General features: G+C 44.9%; 1 protein-coding gene across 1 annotated transcript in view; it reads left to right on the forward strand.

Moving 5' to 3' along the window:
• gpc1b (glypican 1b) overlaps positions 1 to 22,051 on the forward strand; it is a 105,985-nt gene that overhangs the window by 61,760 nt on the left and 22,174 nt on the right. Inside the window, exons 3-4 of the mRNA XM_080777967.1 lie at positions 2,232 to 2,390; positions 21,431 to 21,670. Of these exons, the coding sequence (XP_080634093.1) occupies positions 2,232 to 2,390; positions 21,431 to 21,670 (399 nt within the window). The remainder of the gene's footprint in view (positions 1 to 2,231; positions 2,391 to 21,430; positions 21,671 to 22,051) is intronic.

The following is a 22,051-nucleotide window of genomic DNA, read 5'->3' on the forward strand; positions in this document are numbered from 1 at the left end:
TAACGGCGAGAGATGTCGAACATGAAGATAAGAATGAGCGTGGGTTTGCTTATAAATACGCTGTGTAGGATTGTGGGCGTCTGTGATTGAAGGGTGTGTGAGCATATGTTCCATTTCCAGCACCTTTGTTGCTGCTGATGTTTCTAGTGAAAGAAATTTGAAATACAATTTTCAGAGGGTGAAATTGATGATGGTTCAATCATCAATTTCACCCTCTGAAAAATTTATTTCAAATTTATTTTCAGATAGCTGTCGGCCGTGGTTGCTATTGGCCCCCGTTAGGCACTTCTTCAGGCTGCTGTTAGGCACTACTTCAGGCTGCTGTTAGGCACTACTTCAGGCTGCTGTTAGGCACTACTTCAGGCTGCTGTTAGGCACTACTTCAGGCTGCTGTTAGGCACTACTTCAGGCTGCTGTTAGGCACTACTTCAGGCTGCTGTTAGGCACTACTTCAGGCTGCTGTTAGGCACTACTTCAGGCTGCTTTGCACAGAGCTATTCCCAGCCAACTCAATCAGGCTCCATGCAGGGACAATTGTATCATCCATATACATTCAATTTAACATTTAACTACAAAAGGCTAGCCTGCCGGGGCGTCTGATGGAGGGGAAAGGAACTGGTCAGGGAAAGGAACCCCTGTCAGGTGAAAAGAAGCAGCTTGGACTCCTCATGCATAGGAGGAAGCATCAGGTCAGTCCGCTGCCCCCCCAGGTTGGCAGAGGAAGTGTAGCACCCAGGATTACATTAGATAATTGACACTGGGTGAAAAAAATGGGTTACAAAATCGTGGGATAAAAAAAAAGAATACAAAAAACATATAAAAGGCTTGAGAGAATTGTAAATATAGCCGTTTGGAACAATTACACGTTAACAGTGTACATTCATAGGCCAATATTATTCCAAGCACAGTAGGTACAGTGCTGTATGTATAGAACTAGCAACTTCCTCAACTTGATGTGAATCATGTTTATTCAATTAATTGAATAAACATTCCGCTAACCGGACAGCCACCATTTCACTGAACTCCTTTCCATATAATTATATTTTAAAAAGCATCTGGTATTTTTTGCTAGATATGGACTATAGTTTATATACATCTGAAGGTGTCCATTATCTTTTTGCCCTCCCTTTGAAGTTTGCAAGGAAAGGACACATTCCACCTTCCTGGTTTTCGGTGTGTGTGTGTGTGTGTGTGTGTGTGTGTGTGTGTGTGTGTGTGTGTGTGTGTGTGTGTGTGTGTGTGTGTGTGTGTGTGTGTGTGTGTGTGTGTGTGTGTGTGTGTGTGTGTGTGTGTGTGTGTGTGTGTGTGTGTGTGTGTGTGTGTGTGTGTGTGTGTGTGTGTGTGTGCGTGTGTGCGCACATAAACTCAGTCAGAGGCGCTTATTAAGGCTGTAGGAGAGTCGATGCCCCCTCTCGCTCTACTGCTCTCAGGGCCACGGAGTTTTCCACATCCTGCCATGCAGGCAGGCAGGCAGGCAGGCAGACAGACAGACAGACAGACAGGCAGGCAGGCAGGCAGGCAGGCAGGCAGGCAGGCTTCTGGGTTCAAGGCTGTAAAATCCGGCTGCCTCCTCCATCATCCTCAGTCCATGTGTTCTATTCAAGCGGTTCTCAACCTGTGGGCCGTGAGGATCTCAGAAGTAGGCCCCCGTATAATTGGCAAAACACCACGATTTAATGATAATATAATGTAACGTTTTTTCATTCACAATCTCACCGACTGATCATGAATACTTTTGAGATGTTCAAAAGTGGGTCCTCCTGGTGCAGAAAATGTTGATAGGCAGTACTGTTCTGTTCAACATGGTCCTCCTGGTGCAGCAGTAATGTTCTGTTCAACATGGTCCTCCTGGTGCAGAAAAGGTTGAGAAGCAGTACTGTTCTGTTCAACATGGTCCTCCTGGTGCAGAAAAGGTTGAGAAGCAGTACTGTTCTGTTCAACATGGTCCTCCTGGTGCAGAAAAGGTTGAGAAGCAGTACTGTTCTGTTCAACATGGTCCTCCTGGTGCAGAAAAGGTTGAGAAGCAGTACTGTTCTGTTCAACATGGTCCTCCTGGTGCAGAAAAGGTTGAGAAGCAGTACTGTTCTGTTCAACATGGGGCCTTAGACAGACATATGTCGTATGTTCACGATGTTAAATGCCAAAAACACAATAAAATCATTGATGGCAATGATGTGTATGACAATGAATCGTCAAGTAAAAGGTCCTGATCTTTCTCATCTCTTCTCCAGGGGAGCACCTGCGTGTCTGTCCCCAAGGGTACACATGTTGTACCAGCGGCATGGAGGACAGCCTGGCCAGTCTGAGTCGCCGGGAGATGGAAGGGCTGCTCAAAGAAGCCGGCCGTGCCCTGCAGACCTCACTCACCGGACAGTACAAGGCCTTCGATGGTGAGTGAGCGTGTGTGTGTGTGTGCGTGTGTGCGTGAGTGTGTGTGCGTTTGGAGTTTAAAAATAAGCAGCCAGTTAGGAATGCATTAGGCCTTAATATAACTATAATGATTAGGGTTATGGTGATGTGGAATTATGTGTTCACTTATTCACAGGGGGACATTAAAATCTAACTTTATTAATATATATTCATACATTTAAAAATGAGTTGAACAAAGTGCTGCACAGGTTAAACACAATCCCACAATACAATACAATCAATTGAAATGCAAACAAACAAGCAAATTCAAAACAAGATGTGGTCAAATTAAAATTAAGCTGTGATTAAAAATACATATACAGTACATAACCTAAAACTAGCTTACTTAATCTTGCTCATCTTGTACGACCATTGAATATTAAAGAAGGTGTGAAAAAAGAGAGAAACAAATAAATAACACACACACACACACACACACACACACACACACACACACACACACACACACACACACACACACACGTGCAAACTTTGGATGCTCGGGCTGTCCACTCCCTAGAAGAACATTTCTACGGCAAATACAGGGAGTAACATCACAGATGAAAGTGCATGGGCAAATAGACATCATTGATTATCGTTACAACAAAGTATAACCATAGAGACTCAACAACCCTGACCTAGAAAACGACTTGGGCTTCAGCATCCAGCATGTCAGATGTCGGGTTGAGAACCCCTGTTTTAGAAGATGATCACCCCAGCTCAATGACCCACGAGGCGACAGACCAGCCTTGATTCTTTCAAACTCAAAGTTGAGATGTTTAAATGCTATACTGTAGATCTATCAAATTGAAATACTATGTTTTGTATTGCCAATCTAATGAAGTCTTAACAATCACTGAGATGTGGGAAGAACAGAACGTGATATAATTTCAAAACACGGATGCATAAAAATGAAAAGCTAATCTATAAAAGTGAGTTTTATGCAAGGATCTAAATCAAGGGACCAATTCAGTGAGCCTGGTCTCCAGGGGCAGGGCATTCAAAGTGTAGAAGCTCTGATGACAAAAGCCTAATCTTCTTTAATCTTTAACCTGCATTTTGGAATACTTAAAAGTGCTTTGCCAGCATACGTATACTTGTATATCCTCCATTATTCTTTGTTAGAGGGTTGTATAAATCGGGCAGGATATCCTACTGTGTTCCTAAAATTAGCAAATTCATTTCTCAGCCTCCAGGTAGACTCTGTAAATTGTTTGTTCTCTCCAGTAATAAACAGAAAATACATTTTCAGGTGCTTTCACCAACAATCCAGTCATTTTATCAGTTTACATTTTTAGTGTTCCAGTTCCAATTTTGTCTGCTCACTTCTTTGTTTCATCAACTTCCAATTTCACTTGTTTTATCCTGAGTTCTGTATGAGTTCTCTCTTCTGCTATCCCGACCTGAAATGTATTTGCTTAAGTGCTAGAGAGACCTCCGTTTTTAAAAACTCTAGCGATGTTTGCTATGGCAGTATAGAGCTATTTAACATTTATTTTGAACAAATAAATATCCCTTACACCATTTAAAGTAACAGAAAATGACATATCACAGGCCATAGCATGATCGATAGAAGAGATGGCCAGCTGTGACCCACCTTGGCAGATGGTGGGTTTTCTTGTACTCGCCCACACAGGCACGCGCTCACACGCACACACACACACACACACACACACACACACACACACACACACACACACACACACACACACACACACACACATACACACACACACACACACACACACACATACACACACACACACACACACACACACACACACACACACACACACACACACACACACACACACACACACATACACATACACATACACATACACATACACATACACATACACATACACATACACGCACACGCACACACACAGAATACCATGAGGGATTTACCATAAGTCAAAGTCTTATGTAATCTCTCTCTGGACTAATGAGGAATCTGAACTGCTATATGTCATAAATCAGCGCTGGTGAGCCATGATGACGCAAGTTAAAGCCTTGCTACAGTATAAGGCACACAGTGTACTCAAAGGCAGGTTGATGCGAAGGAGATTGGAAGGGTTAGGAGAGAAAGTGTTACGGAGTGTGACGTTTAACCCAGAGATTGGAAGGGTTAGGAGAGAAAGTGTTACGGAGTGTGACGTTAGACCCAGAGATTGGAAAGGTTAGGACAGAAAGTGTCACGGAGTGTGACGTTAGACCCAGAGATTGTATTCATCATGGCAGTGGCGCTCTTTGGCAGACGTTGATCCCGTTTCAATTCAGCCAACGGAATCGAATTTGGGGGGGTTTATGTTTTTCTTTAACTTTTTTGAAAATGAATCTGACACCAACGTGTAACTCAACCTCCCATGTACCATACAGCCTCGACCCAAGTCTAATCGCAATTCCAAAATCTTGTTGAACTGAAACGCCCCCCCCCCCCCCCCCCCCCCGCTTGGTTTGTTGAACACGGATGGCATTTTAATTGGCTGGCAAATTGGTCTGCGCTGCGCCGGCCCGTAACGCACATCCCGTGTAAATTTAGCAAAGCGACTGTTTGTGTATCGCACCACAGACGCACATCAGAGCCATCACTGTGAAACACCAAAGGGCTATTGCATCACAGGACGAAGGTCAACTCGCCTCTTGATTGCGATGTTTACAGTGGGAGACACAGAGAGGGAGACTGAGAGCTGGGAGAGGGAGAGATAGAGAAAAACAGAAGGCGGGGGAAACGAGATAGAGTGAGTTAGTCACTGGACCATCAGAACACTGAGGCGATTATTTGTGTTTAATGACCTGTTCCGGTTAATAGGAGAGGGTCTAAGCATCTGTCTCTCTGCTGCACTCGTTCGCCTTGGCCAGAGTGTGACAATGGATCTGTCAGCTGGGGATCGGCTAGTTAGACCTTGACCTTTTTCCAAATCATTGTGATACCGTAAGTGGCTGAGTGACGTTTGCTCTCTCTCTCTCTCTCTCTCTCTCTCTCTCTCGCATGGTCCCTTTCCACTCAGTCATGTCCATGCCAAAGGGATACTTTGGCTCATTTCTGCCAAAACACACAGAAAGACACGTTCACAAATAAATGTGGCAGGCAGACACACACACACACACACACACACACACACACACACACACACACACACACACACACACACACACACACACACAAAATAACCTGTCCAAGGCATACACATTCCGTCCAAGTTCGTTTATGTCATCTTAAGGTCCTGGAACGTTGGCGTTCTTCGGGGGAAACACCTCATTTAGCACAGCGGAGACGGTAAACAACGCAGAACGCAGTCAAACAGCACTCAGCTATCTAAACAATCTAACGATGTGCATCCAGTACGCCCACACACACACGTCATGGAAGCAGCGGCTCTCTAACTCACGGACTCAGAGGAAACGGGTCATCCTGAGGCTGTCGCTCGTTAACCTGTCCACATACCATACGCTGTCTTCTGCCATGGGTTGTGACAGAAAGTTCAGCTCTATTTGACTAGACCTTTCAGACCAAACCAGGCAGCAAGTTTCCGTCGCTGCATTATGAAGTCAATGCGGAAGTAATGGCAACGCTGCAATGGCGAAGGTGTCGCCATTAAACTCAATAGATATTTGATTTGAATTACCATGGAAAACATTGTTGTTAGTTTAAAGTCTTCTGCGTTTTTTAAATTATGGTCCCATTCATTTTAAAATTGATAATACAGTAGTGTATGCTTCGAGAGTTTCTACTGTTTCTACTGAGCGAAACCTCGCTGCTCTTCCAGCCAATAGCATTGCTTTCCGTTTGCTTTGTAGAGCCAGATATTCCAAGATGGTGGATTTGGAATTAGCTGAAATAGTGGCTTCAAAACATCTCTATGGAAACCAATGGTTGACAGCATGGCTCCCTTCTTCATCCATATTTCATAACAGAATGCATATCCATGTGTATCCATATTTTATCCTCAGTGTTAATTTATTCTCGATTGAAAATTCACAAAGAATGGATTGTGGGCACTGATAGCACCATGATAGTGATAGTAAGTCACTTGCACTCGCTATCTGCCTCATCTTCAGGCCTGATACACAGAATATATGATTATGCTAAACATATGCCAGCGCAAACCCTCCCATAAGGTTCCACAGCTGAGTGCAATTTGCCCTCGTTGGCAATTATACAAAGTATAGCCTATATGGTGGCTTTGTGGCACACTATTTATTTGTGTACGAATGCATCTTTGACTGTTACTGAGTTGTTTGTGAAGCTGGTGTGGAGGTGTTAAGCCTGAAAACAGAGAATACCATTGTAATAATCAAAGTGATTACTTTTATTAAAGCCAATGGACATTGGCAAAAAAGTCCTTATGCAGGGTGCCGATGGCCTATACTGGTTAAGGCGCATACTATAGGCTCTAATGCAGCCTAACACAGAGTCGCAGGTTCGATTCCTGAACCTGTATACTGTATATCTCCCTGTTTCTACTGTAAAATCCAACTATATATCAGCCAACGCATGAAAGGACAAAACAATTATCTAGTTCAATACAGAAAAATGCAACATTTTGGTCTGCATTGACCTTCATCACGGATACCTGAAATGTTATATTTTCTGTTCCTGTACGTGAAGACAGTGTGTTGGGGAAATAAATATTTCACCTGGACTACTCTGCCTCCAATTAATAGCTTTTTTATTATGTTTATAGACCATCAGGCTTCTGATTAACCTTATTAACAAGATCATGCACACACTCTTTATTCACGCTGAAAGGCCATTGGTTGCTTGGATAAGGCAGGCTAGAGTCACCTGTACACACGACAAAGTATGAAAAAACAGTACAGTATACAACTTCCTGTAACCCGGAATTCTGTGCGTGTTGTGAACAAATTAGTTAGTTGAGAGTGAGAGCATTCATGCCCGGCATGCGAACACAGACAAAAAAAGAGTCAAATGAGTTTTACACCCTTGTGCTAGAAATATCTGCATGATGATGTCTTGGCCTGGCTACATTCCCTGCTGCCATGATCGCTATAATGTCTGGGCGTGACACCCATCATAAATGTGCCTCTCTGAAGATGCTAACTACCTTCACTCTTAACTGCGTGCGGCTGTTAGCGCTGGTGTTAATGAATTGGACTTTTACAATTTAAATGAGGCTTATTTGCATAGAAAGGGCCGATTTGGAACTAAGTGTTCGCATAATCACCCACAATGTGTTTGTGAGTGCTTTGAGAAGTATACTGTTTATTTTTGTTGTATTTGTGCAGGTTTTGGGACCACGAATGCCAGACAATCCTTTGTGAATTTACCCCTGAGAGTGTACTATCAGAGTTAAATTAAGAGATCTAAAGATTTTAGTGTGCAGTTGTAAAGTACAGGTGCATCTCTCCTCTCAGAGGTTATGTGACATGACGATTGTTTAATGGTTGGCCCCTCTTGAACTTGCACAGAAAGTTACCCTCACTCATCCCACAAACCTCGCCCCTACCCCGTCAGATTGACGGCAGAGTTGGCAGAGAGAATATGAAAGAAGGGTGCAGAGGAGATGTCTCACATCAGAGGAGGCAAAGCGATAAGGCAGATGGTAAAACTGGAGCATACATGGGCTCTACAGATCTGCACATGTCTCTGGCCTACTAAGTACATGTTGCTTTTAGCCATCACTGCTGTGAGAAATAATACGACGGCAGGAACCGTGATGTTTGTATTCCAGTGGGACGTGACCTCACGCCTGCCTCAGCCCTTGATAAACAGCCACTGCTGAAATAAACCAAAACCTAAAACCACCTCCTGTTCCCTCGTGGTGTCAGAAAAGGGCTTACAGTTAGCACCATCCCAGGCACTGGTATACAACTTAAACCCTATATATTTTGTTGTTCATAAAATAGCGAAAAGAACCAATCTATAAGCTCAGATGTGTTGCATTATGAGGTGTTGTGAGCTTGTAGATCTGCTTAATATATTTGCCAAATCTTCTCCCGACTTCAAAGACTTTTCGCCTACTTTTTGCAGAATGTGCGCCTATTACGACATGACCATAAGAGCAGCATTAGGATTCATGTGGTTAATTTATTTGGCTCGAGGGTGAACATTATGGTTGTTTCAGGCTTGAGGATAAGTGGAAGTAGCAGTAAAGTATATTTTCTAGCATAGTGAGCGAGGGGATCTTATAACAAAGCGTGTGCCCTGCTGCAGTCAGTCAGTCAGTCAGTCAGCCAGTTGGTCTGTCCCTCCACATCTGGCTGTGTTTAGCAGGGTGTGGGCTATCTAGCGCCATGCAGCTAAGTGTAGGGTGTTACTGTTCCAGCCCAGCCAGGCAAGGCCTTTTTAGGCCCAGGGATTCTGGAAGAACCCACCAAGCAAGCCACAGATTAGAGGATGCTGCATGCTTGCACACAGCTGGCTTCTGGCCTGTATGTACGTGCGTGCATGTGCGTGTGTTAGAGAGAGAGTGCGGGAGGGGGGGGGGGGGGGTGTTTATAAATGGTCATACAGCAAATATTCCTTTTCTTTGCCTGAACCATTAAATGGTACAGGCAGTCTTGTGGACGTTATATTCTGAGAGTAATCGTTGTTATAGACTAGAGCAGAGGTTCTCTAACTTTAACTATTTCTATTAAAACAAAATCATCAAAATCATTCAAACTCATTTCATCATAAACAGAAACCACAACTACAATATGTATCATGTCATTTTATTCAAATTGATTGTGTGCAAAACCAATTAGAACATAATTGTAATGAATTATTTCGTGGACCCCCTGGCTATGCTCCGCGGACCCCAGTGTGTGTTCAGTAACATAATGGGCCTCCCAGTCTCTCTCCAGCTCCTTTAGGAAAAACAGAAAATACATGTTCAGGTGTGAAGACCAATTTCAGTAGTATTATGTAAGCAAACACTCAATTCCCCAGAGCATAAGTTGAGTAACTGCTGACATGTGCAACGAGTGGGTACACGGCGGTCACCTTGACGCCACCTGTTCAACCCCTTCGATCATGACCATAAGATATGTGAATCTAATTACACACACCTGTTCAACCCCTTCAATCATGACCATAAGATAATGTGAATCTAATTACACACACCTGTTCAACCCCTTCGATCATGACCATAAGATAATGTGAATCTAATTACACACACCTGTTCAACCCCTTCAATCATGACCATAAGATAATGTGAATCTAATTACACAAAGCTAAATTACTTTTCCCATTAAGCAGGGGTCATCGCCATGTTGGCTTGTGGTGGACATTTTTGTCACAGACACACAAAATGAGTGGACAATAATATTAAACATGAAATACAGTAGATAGCCCTGAATAACAGGTCTGTAACTCTGAGAGTGTTCAAATGGAAGAAAACGGCTCGATTTCTCTCTTAACATTTGAGAACCACCAGTACTATAGTACTATAGTATATATATATATCCTACAGTATATGCCATAGTAGTGTCATAATAAATACCACAATAAATACCAAACCTGGAGACTTGACATTCAGTAAGTGGGTGTTATGATCAAAATAATAACATTATAATGGTGTGTAAAACAGAAAATCTAAAGAATTTCCACGGACTTGACCAAGTCTTTGCCACGGACACATGTGTCCATGTACGGACGTGTTGGTGACCCCCCTGCCATTAAGACCCATTCAACAAATGCCTTCTAAATCAGTAGTTCTCACACTTTCAAGATTTTTGTTGAAACATAAAGAAATAGATGTACATGCTCACTGTGAACTTGTACATCTGCTATTTTTGAATAGCCAACGCCAAAATCACATGGGACACATGCTTTTCCGGTTTTAACAGGTTAATAATAAACTGAACTATATGTCTCGGTCAGTTACAGTACAATTAAATTAAATGACAAAGACAATAAATATTGTTTCTGCATGGTGTGCACGTTACAGAAACATACACATACATTTGTACCGAAGGCAGACAGTGATTTATCTTTGGCCATGACTGTGTTTTTCCATGCTGGGCAGGTTGTTGTTCTGTGTTTCTTTGTGAATATTGTGTGTCTGCTGTCCGTGTATATTGTTTTAAGGGTGGGATGATACGTTATTATGGATCCCACCGCAGTTCTAGGAAAGCCTAGTCACAGACCCACAGAACTGGGTTGAAGTCAGGGACGTGTCACGGCCACAACGCACAGGCGTTAGTGGCACAATACGTATACTCTGCATACGTCACGGTCTATGACTGTGCACAAAGTTGTGCAATTGTATTCTAGGATAAAAGGCTTTATGTTATAATATATATTTATTTATTGTTCAGTGAAGTAATGACAATAGTCAGTCATGTCATCATTGTCACCAACCCCGGGGCAAGGACAGCCATTTTCCAGTATAAGGTTGTTGCGACTGTGGATAATATTAGCACAGAAATGAAACTGACAGTAAGGCACACAGGCAAGAACACCTGAATGACTGAGTGTACCGTGCTGAGGGAATAAGGGAATCAAATTAATAGCTGGAGACATTTAAATCTACGGAAATGGGAATACAATTGACCCATGCATAGGAGAGTAAACAATACAAGATGAGAGAGTGGAGAGCAAGAGAGAGGGACAGAACGACATTGAATGAGCGAGGGAGGGAGATTAACTGGCAACATTATGTTGTGTTCACACAGCAGACACAAAGCTACAGGCCACCGTTCATTTTCAATGGACGCCAGCGGCATGAAGATACAATGCGATGCCTGACATATGTTTATAGCTGCTACAAATTCTGCCAAGTTGAGCTATCTGGCTTCAACTGCAGCTACAAAGCTACAAAACGAGTGGTTTCTCTTCTTTTTCTCTCTCTTCACACAATTTACAATTTTACGAGCTTGTAGGTCTGCTATTTTTGAAAAATCGAAGAACGACTGACAGGAACATTTTTAGAATCTGATCTCAGGTCAAAATGGGTTAATCCAGAGAGATACATAGAAATAGTCATCATAAGGATCATCATAAGCAAGCTCTATATAGAGTGCAATGTCTAATATGCTATCTAAGTTACAAGGTTAGTCGTTGCATACGCCTGTAAGGTCACATTGAGGCTAGTGCAAGTGCTATGGCTAAGATGGAGTCTGAAGAGGTAGAGTTTTCAGATCTTTTGTACAGCTGCCAGTTTGAACGCAGCATTAGCCAGCAGGGCATTAGAGGAAGTGTGAAACGAGCAAACAGAGACATGAGATATGGAGGAGGAGGGCATACCGAATGAGAGAGAGAAAGGTCATCCAGGACGGGCAGAGTGGTGGCACCATGGGGAGCGCTGTGTTAGATGGCAGCCAGGTGTACCAGACAGACGGAAGCGTTAAACCTGGCAGGTGGTTCTCTGCCTAATGGTGCCACGGCTGGCATCTGGATGCGCTGGCACTCTGTGTGTGTGTGTGTGTGTGTGTGTGTGTGTGTGTGTGTGTGTGTGTGTGTGAACATCCTCATTCATTGCATATGACATAATTAATGTTACTAGATGTTAGATGTACTTGAAATGTGCTTGCCTGTGTAATAGTGTGTGAAGATAGACAGACAGAAAGACTGACTGACTTGAGATTTTAATCTCATACACTTGATTCTGCAGAGTCAACTGGTCCTTCTGGCTATGGCTGACTGGTCAAATGGCAACTGGGCAGACTCATTTCTAGATGACCAGACAATTATACTCTCTTATTATTGCGGGCTCGAGTAGCGAGGCCACTATTGTTATCGCACATCTCTATTCCCGGCCCGTTTTCCTGCTGGGCTCTGACGTCATGTGGGTCAACCAATAGGAAGACAGAAGGAGGAGGGTTACGGCTCATCCGCCAGAATGCACTTATCAACTCGAGCCCACACAGTGTTTTCTATATTATTGTTATTCAGTTGTCATTATTCAGACTAATGCACAGCTACAGTATACCCTCTGTCTTTTATTGTCACTGCGTGTCCTCAGAGAGGCAGTTTAAATATAGAATCATAGGGGGCTGGGGGTTGAGACTGGTACACGCACGCCGGTGACAAGCTTCAGCTCGTACCCAAACCTTGCCTGGTTTTAATGCCACATCTCCTCCTTGCATATGCCTGTCCTGATTTCCTCTCTGCACCTAATGAAACACCGCGGCAGTCGGCTATCTGGGTGTGCTTTCCTAATTACACTCGGCCGACACATCGTGTTTCTGTGGTGAAATATTCCTCCAATTAGACGACAGATTTCAATTCGTCCACCGGCGCCATTCCCACCGCTCTCAGGGTCACCTCTGACAAGGACATCTGCTGCCTCGGTGCCACCGCGATTGGCCAATCTTATCGGCATGCAAATCACACGCATTTTGGGTGATACGCCGGCCTAATTATGCCAAGCACATTACTCACAGGGGTGTGGGTGAGGGAAAGGGGGTGGCAGCGGGTACTTTTGGAAAGAACGAACAATCGAGACGGAAGGAGGAGAGAGTGCCAGGGAACGAGAGGGAGAAAGGGAAGAGTTATGGCAAGACTAGCTGTTTAGATCCCTGTGACACACAAAGGGGACAGAAGATAGTGATTCAGAAAAGTGAGCTGAGGAGGGTATAGGGGGAGAAAACAAAATGATAGCCGGAAAACATCACGCAGTGACGGGCACACAGAAGGAGAGAGGGAGAGGAAACGAGCGAGGCAAACGAGTGCTGTAAAAGAGAAACAGATGGATACAGGGGAAGAGCAGACAAGGGTAAATAGTACACAGCGCCAGACAGCCGAATGCCGGAGGGGTGCGACAGAGTGTAAGGGAGAGCCGGAATAAGGACTTTCACAGAAGGTCCGTTGAAGAATGGAGTGCGTTATGTGTTGTGTCGGCTTGTTTAATAAGATGACGGTTTTAATGGTGTCTAAATGCTTGCTAACGGGGCTCTGGCACTGTTGGGGCACTGTACGCATGTGAGAAATGCTCGTATTGATGGAGAGGTAGTCTGACACGTAAATGCTCTAATGGCTCCCAGATCCTCTTATAGTTTGTGCGTTTGTGCAATCCCCCTCAGGCCTCAGCCACACACACACACACACACACACACACACACACACACACACACACACACACACACACACACAGATATATAAGGTACACACCTTATATAGGCACACACTCAAAGCACAATAATGTACACACAGGCACTTCCCACCCAGGACAGCAGTGAATTTGTCACCATCAAGGTTATTTGCAGTGTTGGGGAAGTTACTTTGAAAGCGTAGCTTGTAAAGCTACAAGTAGCTCACCATGGCAGTAGCTTGATCAAGCTACATAGCTACCCCTGGAGAAATGTAGCTTGTAAAGCTACAGCTACATGGAAAAAGTAGCTCAGCTACTTTTTATTTTTCAGTGTTAAATTGAGAATGTACATGCGGTGCATATGAAACAAAATATAATAACCTACAAAAAAGTCACATGCCACGATGCCAGCTGAAATATGCCTCTCAACGGTTTTGTTTAAAAAAATAAAAATAAATAAAAAAGACTTAGAGACTTACACAAATAAAAGAGGATCTGTTGAGGATACTGTGTGTTATACATGGCATTTGATCGTCAATGTTAACACATCTTAACTGTAAAAAAAAGAGACCCTTGTATAATGAGATAACTACACCTACATTATAACTAAACAACTGTTACATGATGACATTTGATCGTCAACATTTGAAGACCCCTGTTCTAGACAGATTTTCCCCCATTAAAGAAAGGATAAAACAATTAGAGGCAGCTGTTGGCTTGTCAGGAGCTGACATGCCCTCAAAGCAATCAGAAAAAGGAACAGTCCTTGATTTTTCAAAGGGGGTTCTAGTTCAAGAATTAACACAGCAACCAATGGTCAAAATGAATATATTTATTTCATGTTATTGCCCAAAATTGTAGCTTGTAACTTGAGTAGCTAAGCTACCAAAAATGACCCAAAAAGTAGCTGAGCTACTTGACGAGGTACACCAATATGAATGTAGCTAAGCTACCACAAGCTACAGCAAAATGTAGCTAAGCTACGTAGCTCAGCTACATGTAGCTTAATACTCCCCAACACTGGTTATTTGCCATCCTACACACACACACACACACACACACACACACACACACACACACACACACACACACACACACTAACATGTGTCCCTCCTAGCATAGATACTGTAGTAAAACTCTAAAGGCCAGTCCACACCGATGCAATTCCTTGCAACTGCCATTTGCGGATAATGGTTGCAATAGAGTTATAAATAATAGAGACGGCACCGGCATACTCCCTTTTCACCCCTTCCGGAAGGAACGAGCACCGCAAGTCGTTCGTTCGTGTGTGCGAGTCATGAACGAGCCCCGCCGCTGTCGAGTATGCCAGGGACACCCCCTGCATAAGAGAAGATTTGTACGGCTATAGCAGTGATTCTCTGACATGCATTAAGCTACGGATACCCGTTTAATGGCATTTTTATGGGAGCCCCAATTTATATTGTAAAATCACTGTTAATTTACTCAGAGTGTACAAATGGAACCCTAATGGGTTGTTCCATGTTGCAGGGAGTTTGGTGTGGACTGGCCTTTTAGACTTAGAGTGAGGAGAACGGTCAGATGTTTCTTGGGACAGGGAAGGGAACCATGCAGGGGGGCGTGGCCTGCAAGGGAGGAAAAAGCCCCATAGCTGAACAGAGCACACCTGATGACCCACAGCCAATAGATCGTAACCACTGCTCCACCATCACCACATCCATCACCTTCTTAGTTCCTCCTTTCCTACAGTATGCCTTGCTTTCTCTACCTCTTTGTCTGTCTCTCTCTCTCACTCACTCTCTCTCACTCTCTCTCTCTCGCTCTCTCTCTCTCTCTCGCTCGCTCACTCACTCACTCACTCACACTCTCTCTCTCTCTCTCTCTCTCTCTCTCTCTCTCTCTCTCTCTCTCTCTCGCTCTTGCTTACCATATCCTTTGCCAAGGAAATGACCAAAATGTCCGGCTAATAGGATCATTCAGCACTTGTCAGAGCAGACAAATCGAGTTAAGGATATCGGATACATCCTTCTCCCCTTCTGTCTCTATCTCTCACTACACCTACACCTCTCTACACCTTCTTTATAATCCTCCTTTGCCTCCTTTCTCTCCCACTTTTTTCCACCACTCTCGTCCTTTTTTCGACCCCATTTCGTCTTTCTTTCTGCCTTCTTTCTATGCCTCTCACCTTCTTTCTCTCCCTCTCGTCGCTTACATTCTTGCACTCTTCTTTCTCTCCCTCTTGCCACTCCTTAGAATCCTTCTTTTGTGCACTCTGGTGCACTTGCACAACAAAATGGTTTATCGCGTCTCACAGCTTGTGTGCTCTGTGTTCACGGTCATGAGCCGACTCTACTGCACCTATACTATCTATAAGCATCCACATCTAGGTATGGTTATTGGTTATATGTGTGTGTCTGTCTTGCTTGAGGAAGTTTGCATACTGTATGTAGCCATTCAAAATGCATGTCAAAGGGGCACGGCAGGGTGCGATACACTACAGTGTACTGTGACTGCAAGTGCAACATGCAAAATGTATCCTCACGACAGCAATCGCTAAAGGTGCTCCTGTTACACACTAGCTTTAACCATTATTCTGCCTCTATATTCTCCAGTAATCCAGCATTATAATATTATTATTTTTATCCCACGATTGTGTAACCCTTTTTTCACCCATAGTGTCAATTGTCTAATGTAATACTGGGCACTACACTCCCTCTGCCAACCTGGGGAGAGCAACGGACTGACCTCATGCTTCCTTCTATGCATGAGGAGCCCAAGCCGCTTATTTTCACCTGACAGGACAGCGGGGAGTTTCACGTGGCGCCGTGGAAGGATTGACACATTATTCCAACCAGTTTTTTTCTTTCCCCTCCATGTTGGCTGTTTCTTCGCTGATTGCATTTTGTCGGCTTTCCTCAGTGTTTCACAGTATATTTCATATCTTAATGACCATCAATGGTTTGGCTCTGTTCCAGGGCCGTGACAGATCCTCTTTGATGTGATAGATAGTGTTAGACGCCTGTCACAGAAAATCAACATGTACAGCCCAGTAGTACGGGTACGTAATGAGTTAATCAGTGATTTCCTGTCAGCCTGTGATGACTTAATGACCACTTGGAATCAGGATTTTCCTCCCGACACGAGGAAGCTGGCATGCACTGGCATGAGAGAGTAGGGGATTGGGGCGGGGTTCTTTCCGGTATTTAACCCATTAAGACCTGAGGCCTTCTACATCAGAAGTTCTCAAACTTTTGGGGGGGTCAAGGACCCCCAAAATGAAATGTATTTGCCTGTGGACAAATGAAAATGTGCCAGGGACCGCCAGAGTAGAATAGTTGTGTCAAAATTACTCAAAACAAATATTCAAGAATTGCAGATGTACAAGCTTACGCTGTATATCTGCAATTTGAGAACCACTGTTCTAAAAAGAGTTTTCTGAAAAACATATGTTGTGTATATAAGTGTATAGCTCAAATCTAAAATGAACGACACAGATGCTTTCCCGGTTAATACATGAGAAACAAAGGTGTCCATGCAGCCAAGCGAAGTCTCGCCCTGCACCCCAGTGTCAGTGTCAGTGATTTGGGATCAGTTATTGAGCACAAGCCATGGTCAGTTAATCCCTTTGTGTGGACGAACAGACTGCATGGGGATCAGCCGGAGCACACTTTGAGACGTAACTGGCAGCTGAAGGATGATCAATGGCACCTCACATACAGAGAATCCCTCGTCGATCACACACTGTGTGTGTGTGTGTGTGTGTGTGTGTGTGTGTGTGTGTGTGTGTGTGTGTGTGTGTGTGTGTGTGTGTGTGTGAGGAAGAAAAGTATACTTAGAATCAATTAAACTGAAGCCAGTGGATAAGCTTCACACTTATGCACTTGTGTGTGCGGACACTGTGCGCACATGTGTTTTAGCAGTACCAAGAGCCAAGGGAATAAGTACAAAGTTACAGTATGGAGGGGGAAAAATATGCCCACAACCTGTCAAGGTGGCCTGGATGTGAAACTCCTTGCGATTACAAATGAAATCATTAATTCCCTTCTCACCACAGGAAGAAAGTCATTAGGACACACGCTCGGCGTATCTTGTTCTCGCTTTGTATGCGTGTGTGGGCAAGCATGCGTGTGAGCGCGAGTGCATGTTTGCTTGTGTGTGTGTGTGTGTGTGTGTGTGTGTGTGTGTGTGTGTGTGCGTGCGCATGCATGTGTGTACACGAGTGAAAAAGGGTTCAAAGATTGAAAATGCAAGGAAGAAAGATAGACACCAAAATAGAGACAGAGAAGAAGGATATTGTACCATTTAACATCATTACAAACCATCTGCTGTTTGTGTCATCCTTGCTGAGGATGGTGCAAACGTCCTAGCCTCATCATGTCTAGGCCTGTCACAATCACAGCATAATGCTCTACCCGCAATTATTTGTGATAATTGCAACATTGTTTGCATAATCGGCTCAATCAAAGCTCAAGACGTGTCACGTTGTGATGCATTTTGAGCTTGTCGAAAATCACGCCAGCGTGTGAACCGAGCAGTGCAACAGTGCCACTTTAGGTCACCCAGCGGTATTGCAGCTGTACGTACTCGAATAGACATACGGACACATCTGTACTCTAATAGACATACGGACAGACACACATCCATACTTAACCCATTTTGGGCGGGAACCCCTTTTGGTGTTAGCATTATGTTATATTATGTTTTTTTTAATCGAAGAATGACTGACATAGAAACATAGCTTTTTCAGAAAACTGTCAGGATGTAGAAGACATTTTTAGAATCTGATCTCAGGTCAAAATGAACACATAGCTGTTCGTGACAGCCCTATAATCATGTCCTGGGATACAACTTAGAGTATATATAAATAGAGACGGCACCCAGAGGAAACCCTGAGGCGAAATGGACATAGTGGCCGAATTTGGTATTGCAGCGTGGACCCAAACACATGAACGCGCTGGTCCGTTGACTATCATTGTGCACGCTCACGACGGCAGCACGTTCGTGCGCGTTCGTGCGTGTTCGTACACGTTCAACGGCAGCGCGTTCATGTGTTTGGGGCAAATCCATCCCAGAATGCACTCTGTTCCTACACGGAAGGAGGAGTGAAATCGCCTCATGCGCTTTGGAGCAACCTAATGCAAGTGGATGGAAGGAGAACTCGGATGCCATCTCTATTCATATATACTCTAAGGGATACAAGCTTCTCTGGAGGTCATCGTGGTGGATGAAGATAGCAGGCCCATGATGACGAGGGGGTCATATCAGGCCTGGATGAGGACTCATGAGAGTGGATGGAGGTGTATGAGAGAGAGCAAAGCATGACTGGATGAGCCAGCAGAGGCAGCGGTCCCACTGGGAACCCTGCGCCGTGCACGGAGACAAGACAAAGGTCATCTTTATACAAAGTGCAGACACTACACACACACACACACATATACACAGACACACACCTGCAAGTGCCCACATACAGTACTGTGTGTGTGTGTGTGTGTGTGTGTGTGTGTGTGTGTGTGTGTGTGTGTGTGTGTGTGCACATATGAGCGTGCTCGCTTCGTACTAATGACGGTCATTAGTCACTGAGGCGGAAGGGCACAGGAGAGAGCAGACACCGTGAGATGCAGGACAATTACGCAACAAGAAGCGAGCATTAAGAATATCTGTGTGCTGTTCCAGTCAAAACAACACAACATGGGACTGTGTGGCAATGTCCACCGCTGGCTTTTCTATGGGAACACAGCCTAAAGCAGTGGTTCTAAAGCAGCGTGGTCCGGGGACCCCCCAGGAGTCCTCGAGTGGGTTCCAGGGGGTTCACAGTATACAGTTAGGGACAGTTTAATCACTTAAGCTCTCTTCAAAAAATAGTGAACACATATTTTTCTCTGCTTTTGTTTTTTTGCCTATAACATGCCCAAAACTGGGATGCCAGGTTGATAAAACAGGTATAGTTTCACTATAATTTCACCAGCCAGAAGGTATAGTCCCATTATAGATGCTGTATCTGTGACTATTCACATCAGTTCTCTATTCCAGTAAATGTGGGTCCACAGCCTAATACGTATCAATTTAGTGGTCCTTGACATGAAAATGTTTGAGAAATACTGGCCTAAAGATATTTCAAAACCCCGGTACATTTCAAACAACCTGCTGTGCTGTGTGGTCTTTGGCTTGCCTATTCCCAGTTTTACCCTGAATAGCCCTGAAATGTGCTCCGTGCATTTCGTGGAGGAACAATCTCCCTTCCACACCTGGGCCAACACTCCCCATCCGACAGGCTTTTCCATTAAACAGAATTGTGGCATTTCCACCATATTGCTGACACTACACAGCAGGAATGAATTCTAATGGAGATTAAAAATCAAAGCTGCTTGTGTCACATCTGGTGTGTGTGTGTGTGTGTGTGTGTGTGTGTGTGTGTGTGTGTGTGTGTGTGTGTGTGCGCGTGTGCGTGTGGGGGAATAAGCGAGCCCAGATTGGGCAGGGAACTGGAGGCAGGCGAAGCATCCATTCCTCTCCATCTCCTCTGCATCTGGGGCTGCATGGCGGCAGGCTGAGATAAGATGCCTTCAGAGCGAAAACCGCTGCACATTATCGCTCCCCGTCTGTCAGACATCCATTCACACGTTCATATTATGGCCGACATGCAGTCGCACGCCGACGGGCATATAAATACTAGATGCTAGACAAATGCGGGCGCGGAGGGTAGTCCCGAGTTGTTGGTGGCTAGACCGCACTCGCGCATCGCATCGTATAAATACGGTATTCTCGTAATGCAGACAGTACATAAAGACACAATACGCACCCACAGAAATGCACACATGCACGCACTCACTCACTCGCGCACGCAGACACATGCCGAAACAAACACACTGACCAGATTTAATATTTCGCACATTGTGTACTAGTGCACAGTAAATATGGGGCTGAATGGCTGGATGGATGGGGCCACGCTGTGTGATTGTCTGCCTCCTCCTTGTTCGCCATCACCCTGCAAGGCAGAACGGAGGGTTGCATTGTTGTCCTCTGGGACCTGGCTGCCACTTTCTTCTGCCCCTGTGTTCTTTTGTTTGCCTTCCCCTCTCATGGAAGGCTCCAGCGTTCCTCCACGTTTTACCCGGCAACGCCACCCTGCATATCTCACTGTGTCTTCTCTGAACGTCTATAGTTCCCGGCGGCATATTCTCCGATACCGCAAGCCACTGTAAATCTGCAGATATGCCCCCAGAGGGGCCCATTAGCGTCCCTCTATTTTGGGTTCATACGCGGTACGAGGTAGCTTTGGTATGCAGATGAAAGGATATGTCTCTCTTAGAAATGCTTTAGCATAGTCTTCGAAGCACAGGCTACAGTAATGGCCTACAGGGAAATGCATGTGACTATTGTCACAAAGTAACAATAGCCTTTGAGGCCGCGGGACACTTTCTTTGGACGTGATGGTGGTCGAAGGGGGATTGGGGGTGGGTGTTGCTACCGCAGATGCAAGGCTCGTGTGTAGTTTGACTTTGGGTACATTATTTACTTCGCAGTCCAGCATTTATCAAGCTGACTGGCACGCACACTATTGTGACTGGGACAGAAATAGATACAAATAAAAGAAGATTAAACAAAAGTGGGACAGCAAAACAAAGCGAGACCACACGCAGTACTGTTTCTGCCCTGCCTCCATGACTCATAGAGGAGCTAGAAGATCACATGCAAGTACAACTATATCTCCACCGATTTTATAAACTAGCTGGTTGATTCAGGACTTAACCAGCACTCTCTGCTTTATGTCCGGGTAGCTCACTCGGTATAGAGCTCTCGCCGTTAGACCACAAGTTCATGTGTTCGATCCCGGGCACCACCAACTCGGCATAATGAGTAGCACGGCTGGGGTGCAGCACGTCGTGCGGGAACTACTGGGAGCTGATGGTAGTGTGTGGCGCTCCACCTCAGCAATCCATCTCCCAGGGGGTCTAGCACATTGTAACGGGGACAGACCGCGTGTTCTTACTTCTTTTGCCCTTCCTTGTTACTGTCAGACTCTAACTTCCGCTGTGTGTGTGTGTGTGTGTTTTTTCCAGGGTACTTCCTGGAGCTGCTGAACCGTTCAGAGGTGGCCCTGCAGGAGACCTTCTCCTCGGCGTGGGGTCCTCTGTACTCCCAGAACGCCCAGGTCTTCTCTGACCTGTTCATGGAGCTGAGGCGCTACTGCCGCGGCTCCAACGTCAACCTGGAGGAGGCGCTCAACGACTTCTGGGCCAGACTGCTGGAGAAGCTGTTCAACCAGGCAAACAGGCAGTTCCTGGCGCCGGGTATCATAGGTACGCACACACACTGCAACACCAGCCTGGGTAGCATAGGTACGCACACACTGCAACACCAGCCTGGGTATCATAGGTACACACACACACACCGTAACACCAGCCTGGGTATCATAGGTACACACACACACACCGTAACACCAGCCTGGGTAGCATAGGTACGCACACACTGCAACACCAGCCTGGGTATCATAGGTACACACACACACACACCGCAACACCAGCCTGGGTATCATAGGTACACACACACACACACACACACACACACACACACACACCGTAACACCAGCCTGGGTATCATAGGTACGCACACACACACACACCGCAACACCAGCCTGGGTATCATAGGTACACACACACACACACACACACACACACACA

The sequence above is a fragment of the Protomyctophum bolini genome, assembly GCF_963924005.1.
Source record: "Protomyctophum bolini genome assembly, chromosome: 12".
NCBI classification, from domain to species: Eukaryota; Metazoa; Chordata; class Actinopteri; order Myctophiformes; family Myctophidae; genus Protomyctophum; species Protomyctophum bolini.